Source organism: Fulmarus glacialis, unplaced genomic scaffold, assembly GCF_000690835.1.
Source record: "Fulmarus glacialis isolate BGI_N327 unplaced genomic scaffold, ASM69083v1 scaffold46319, whole genome shotgun sequence".
NCBI lineage: Eukaryota > Metazoa > Chordata > Aves > Procellariiformes > Procellariidae > Fulmarus > Fulmarus glacialis.
In genome coordinates, this window is record NW_009232243.1 from 1 (window position 1) to 6,220 (window position 6,220).

The window sequence follows — 6,220 nt, forward strand, 5'->3', positions numbered from 1 at the left end:
GATTTAACTCCGTTGACCACAACTCTCTGCCTAAAGCAGGGTTTAAGAGCTAAGTCTGCTTCACATAGCAAAAGACTTTTCTGCATTTGCAGGAAAATCATTCCTCAAAAGCTCAGTATCCAAACTTTGTAGTCAAATATGATATGTGGGGATCTAAATAATGAACTAGTTTGGTTTTTATTCTGGAATTCATATATTTAAAAAAATTGAGAACTTGAAATTGGCTATTTCTAGAACTTCAAAGAATCAAACAACCAGATACAAACTGGTTCACTTCACCAAACAAAGACAATATAGCAAAAAAGAAACAACTGTAATTAAAATGTACTTAAATGTTTTCTTATGTCTTCAAAACACATTTAAGGTAGTTCTACTACCTTAAATAAATCAGGCAGGTCTAATTTTAATTTTAAAAATGCATACACACACATATTTGCAACAAGTATGTACAGATAGTCTGTATCACTGAAGTCTGCAAATATAAATACCATATGTAGTCAAATGGCTACACAAAATTGTAAATCTAAACCTTTCAACATATGAAACAATCAACCATCCTCAGAAGACAAAAGAATAGCTACACTTAAGACAAAACAGACTTCCAAGTCTGAAGAGGAGATCATTAATTAAAAGAAACACATTTTGATGAAGCAAAGATAATTGCAATTCTGCCTTAAAAAGTTAGGTTAACTATTTGCCTACTGAATTACAAATGAACAGAGTAGTGGAAATTTGACTTTGAAAAGTGACTCAAATAAAGGAATTCGGGAATCAAAATAAACCACTGTAACTAAGATTTCCTCAGGTGACAAAGATCTTCATTCCCCCTAATTGCTGGTTCTCCAGCCTGGAATAATATGTACACCAGAAGATTCTGGCTCCCTCTGGCTGGAGATTTTCAAGCCAAGAGCCAGTTAAACATAAAGACGTTTGAAATAAAATGCTCTTTTCCGAAATAATAGAAAAGTTTACCAAGCAAAATGTCATTTTAAACCGTCACTCAACAGCTCACAAAGGGCCATAGAATCTCAATAATCTCATCTTGATACAGCATGGGCTTTCAAAACAGTAGCGTCTTGAGGGTTAAAAGACAAAATGAAGACACCATGAGCTCTGTAATGTATCTCAAAGACTACTTACCTGAAGCAAAGACTGTAATTGGTGGAAGTGCCATCGTATCAAGCTTAAGACCTTTCTTTTTTGATTTCTTTTTGTTAATTGAACCTTAAAAAAAAGAAGTTAAGTGTCTCAGTCTCAGGGCTACATCTGAGAATAATAGTTTAAAAGGGATTATTTACTAAAAGTTAAACTCAGAAAAATTTGGCTTACATTAACACAGCATTGCTGTTACCTAGGGTTTGAAGAGCTAAGAACATTAATAGAGTTCCTGTCAAAATTCATGTGTTGCTGAGCAAATTACTAGCCTATTACATTCACAGATGTACTACTCAACCTATTTGTTCCAGGATCTTGTGCTGACATCCTGAGGCACAGGTGCCCCCATCGCAGCTAAAACCATGGTCATACCAAAATGACTATATAAAGCAATATATAACACCCACCTCTTTCAGTAACCAAAGAATCAGGAATTTCAAATTTATGCCCAAAGGATATATATCTAATCAATTAATCTACATCTGTCTATTCAAATCTATCTAAATAGATATATATCAATACATAGATACAGATACTTAAAAGTAGGTATTATTTTAGTCTTTCTGAGCCTAGCTCTCTGAACTGTAGAAGAAAGTGCCCCTTAACCATGGCACTGTGTGGAAGATATGTTTTTTAAATTAAACTCTACATTAAACCAAAGGAACTAAAGTCAAGAAATACAAATTAACACAAAAATCGTGCCCAATGTTTCCCACAGTGAAATAACGTACACAGCCAGGGTACAGAAATTACTTTCCTTAAGTACAAACAAATTGAGACTACACTTTATATACATCAGGAAGGACTGAGTTTGCAGAACAACTGAGGTGAATAGTTCTCATACAACAGTTAAAGTGAAAATAAGACCTACCTAATGTTTTAGCTCCTGTTTACATAAATACTTTTCAGGGCTTTTTTCACTGATATTTCTACTTTCATTTAAATACTTACCACGTCCTAAACTTTTATTGAACTTTTCATGCACTGTTGAAAAAGACTGCAATGTTCCATCTTGACCTGACAAAATATTAGCAGAGAGCAGTGAAGGGCAAAAATCAACTTTCTGTTTCCTTATAAGCTATCTGAGTAAGAAAAGCAGAAGATAAGCACTAAGAAACCTCAAACACCATAATAAAGTATTTACTAAAAATTCTGGTCCAAGAAAAAAATACAGATGCACTATAAGCAGTGGACCTAATGGAGCCTAATTTTCTATGGCCTATATCCCATTCCTACTACTTTGCCCCACACATGATCAGAATGACACCTCTTTTACGGACATCTTCTCCATGTTCAATTCCTCCGTCCCGCTCCTTTCTCCACCACAATATCTAGCTGTTCCCAGCTTTCTATGATTAAAATCTTAAATAAACTGTTACATCCTTCAAATACCTCCATAATATTTCCAAGGCTTTACCATCACCCTATATACTCCCTCATCAACTACAATATTGTTTTCTTTATCCTTTGTCTAACCAACACATGCTGTGGCTGGTTAAGAACTCACCTAAGTTAGCCAGTAAGCTAACCCAAACAAAAATGGTAAAAGCTGAGTTGTCCATCTTTCCTGTAAACCAGGACACCAATGGGACTTCCCTCCTCTATCCAGTGACCAATGTTCACTGAACTGATAGGAATTTAATTTGATTTAATAGAGGGACAGAAGGCTCAAATTTGAAACTAGCAAACAGGTCCACTTTGTGGGGGAGACGGGGACACGACAGAACCAGAAACTAACAGAAAACGAAATTGCACAACGCATGTAAAATTAAAGGCACCGAGATGATTTTTAAAAATCTGAAGAATCACAAAACATTTTTACTAGGCCGAACAAGTAAGGCAACAGAAAATCAGTCAAAGTGAACTTAAACAATCTGAAAGACAATGGAACAATTACAATATTCAAGCAACCTTTCCCTGCTGCTATGCTACAGAAGTAAGGCAGGATATATATACTGGGAACCGGGAGAAAAGTTAAGCAGGATGAAAGCCAGTGACATCAGTGAAATTTTACAAAGTTCATCTGTGGAGATGCCTATTCTAAGGAAACCAGTAGCACTTGAAAGGCACCCCACAGCACTGCTACCTCATTTCTGTTGCAAGAAGTTTTACCACTGGTTCAGAAAGGAATGTAGAGTGTCAGTCTCCTTACACTACAGATACATCAGATCCCAAAGATTGAGACCCTTTTCACTTTAGTGTTTGCCTCTGTGCCCCCTCCATATGTTTCAGTACAGTTAACAAAGCAGTAAACTGCAAAAGCAAATGTGAGGATTTGTTAAGCTACTCTTGATTGTTACTGTGGTTCATCTGGTGTGAGCTGAATTACTATCAAGTAACTAGTTACTTGAATCCAAGTTACTAGCTGGATGACCAGCAAGATATTTTAGCACAAGTGGTTTTAGCACAGTGTATTAGTGTGCCATATTAGTGTGCCATATTTTAGCACAGTGTATTAGTGTGCCATTCATCAAAATGTAGTGTAATGTTTTCAAATGTTGCCCCTGTAGACAATTTCATTATTTCAGAGATTAATCAAAGATTAGGTGAAGAGTCTCAATCATTCCACTACTGAAGTGTTCTGGGCCACAAAATAGCCTGATCTAGTACTTAATTTTCTAAGGGGTCTATTTATAGGTTTTTAAACGTGCTAGTTTCTAAGGAAGGCTAGTCACTTACCCATTTTTACACTTTTAGATTAATATCTTGGGGAATATATATTACACACACAATTGAGCTGTAACAAATTACAAAGACATTGCAACCCACACAGAGCCTGCTCAAACTAGTGGGAAAAGTGGAGTGGCTCCTCTAAGTTACTAAATGCATTGTGCTGCTTATTTTTTCCCCTGTCATAAAAGAATTTCCCTAGTTGTTACAGGTTTTCATTTTTACTAGCTGATAGTTCCTGAGGAGATAATGAAACCATTTTTACTCATCAAACATACAAACACAGATGACAAAAGTAACCTCTAAGCTTTTCTCTTTGTAACTACTTTTCAGCCTACCCACTGATACATGTTCCTCTAGGGAAACCATGAAACAGTTTGATACGGTAATAAATGATACTGTCTACACTAATGACCTAATATGTTTCTTAAATACACATACATAACACATGAAATATAATCTATTGTATTAATAAAACAAAGACACTTAGCACTGCATGTTTTCTTTACCACAGCAAGAAATCAGACTGAAAAATAAGAATGAGAATTCATACCTGCACTAAGAATTTGCTCTCCATTTTGCCCATGATATCTGATTTTTGTTGGTGGTGCACTATGTCCCATTCGGCTTCTCAATACACGTCCTGTACCACCAGGTCCATCAAAAATCCACACCTGCCTCCCAAAAAAAAGCAGAAAAACAATGCTGAAAGATTGCCCTGCCAATAATTGCACCTCTTAGCAGTGAAACAGGCTTAGCTGGGAGCTCATGCAGCAAACTTCACACATTGGCTTTCATCCTTGATCCTAAAACTCTGAAAGTTTCCACCACGGCAGCTGATTGTTTCCCGTTGTTCGTTCTGCCCCTCCACCAAGGACTAACGGCATCTAGCGACTTTTATCAACAGCAGCTGCTCACGACCCAGAACATTATAAAAGATCAAGATTTAAGACAGTGCACCAGGATATAAAGTGTGGTTCTGGAAAAGTGGATCCAAAGCTTTGTTCTTCAAGGCTATCATGAAGCGATAAATGAAGCAATGACATCATGGTAGCAAATTCTTAAACTGCCCCACTGCAGATCAACTGAGAGCCAGTAACCTGAGGTTTGTCATATTTGTTTCATTTGAGAACCACTACTTCATACTAAACATTTACATTTTGGAGGACTACAAGAGAAAAAAACACGTAACAGCAGGTAGCAGCAGCTATTGTAACTTACCCGTAGAGCATTATCAGCACCATTAGTAATAAGAAGTGGCTCTCCAGGGACAAACGACATACCAGCTATTGCTGTGGAATGGGCATCTTGCATCTGACACATTAGTTTCTTCTCTTCTAGATCCCACAAAGCAATGTGTCCAATTGGGCTACCGGCTGCCATTACTGGGTGTCCATCTGCTCGAAAAAAAAGAAGTTCAAAAGGCTTGCTTATTGACATTCAGCTCATCCTTACCGACTTCTCATATCTTAAAACTGATGCAAGAAAAGGCTACAATCACAAGAAAAAAACCCTCTCAAGCTGATTCTAAAAATAACATGTTTTAACTGAAATATTCTAGTATTCAAACAGAAAAGAAACAAAGTTCACTGATAATAAAAACAGGATTTTTTTCATATCAGATAACAACAAATATATCTAAAACCAGCAGCCGATGCTAGAGATTTTGCTTGAAAGCACAAGAGATACTGTACCTGTACCATTTTCAAAAGTTACTCTATATCCCAGGTTCTTCCCCAAACTTAGCCTTCAGGATGTGAGAGCTACTGTATCACTACTCTAGAAGTTATCAGTCCTTTTTTTAAATCCTTTTAAGTTTTTGGCTCAACAGCTTGCAAAATAAACTCCTGAAGTTGATTACATGTTTATTTAATCATTCTAAGCAATAATTAAAACCTCAATTCACAAAATTTCTAGTTTTGTTCTATTTGCTCTATCCTGTCTAATATTAAGGAGATAAACACATCATACCAACTTCTAAAAACATACTACAAATATTCAAGTAAGTTTTAAAACTTATTGTATCAAGATAAAATTCCACCTGCATAATAGGTAACTAATTTTTTCGCTCCAACAAAAGAAAAAGCCAGTTTCCAATTTGCAATTACACACATCATAGATGACTAAACCAGACAGGCCTAGGTTGTTTTTTTTTTTTTTGGTAAAGCTTCACAGATACAGAAACTTGCCAAGTTCATTTTAATTTAAATGAAGAGCACTTTACTCAAAGACTAAAATGAGTTCAAAACAATCAGGTTATTTACACTAAATTTCCTAACTATAAAGACAGGAAGAGAGAGATTAGAGAAGGTCTGAAAGCCACACATTCAAGCAGGCAGTGGAAGTTATTTAACTTTATTAACATTTTGAGTTAAATGGCTCACACAAAAAGGCA

At 36.0% G+C, this 6,220-nt stretch overlaps 1 protein-coding gene across 1 annotated transcript in view; it reads right to left on the reverse strand.

Annotated features, from left to right (window-relative positions):
* Window positions 1-1,140: 1,140 nt before the first annotated feature.
* LOC104081904 (WD repeat-containing protein 36-like) overlaps window positions 1,141-6,220 on the reverse strand; it is a gene marked incomplete at its 3' end in the record, with an annotated part of 13,146 nt that continues 8,066 nt past the window's right edge. Inside the window, exons 7-10 of the mRNA XM_009584822.1 lie at window positions 5,047-5,222; window positions 4,379-4,499; window positions 2,107-2,172; window positions 1,141-1,224 (exon numbers count right to left, since the gene is read on the reverse strand). Coding sequence (XP_009583117.1) covers window positions 1,141-1,224; window positions 2,107-2,172; window positions 4,379-4,499; window positions 5,047-5,222 — 447 coding nt within the window. The remainder of the gene's footprint in view (window positions 1,225-2,106; window positions 2,173-4,378; window positions 4,500-5,046; window positions 5,223-6,220) is intronic.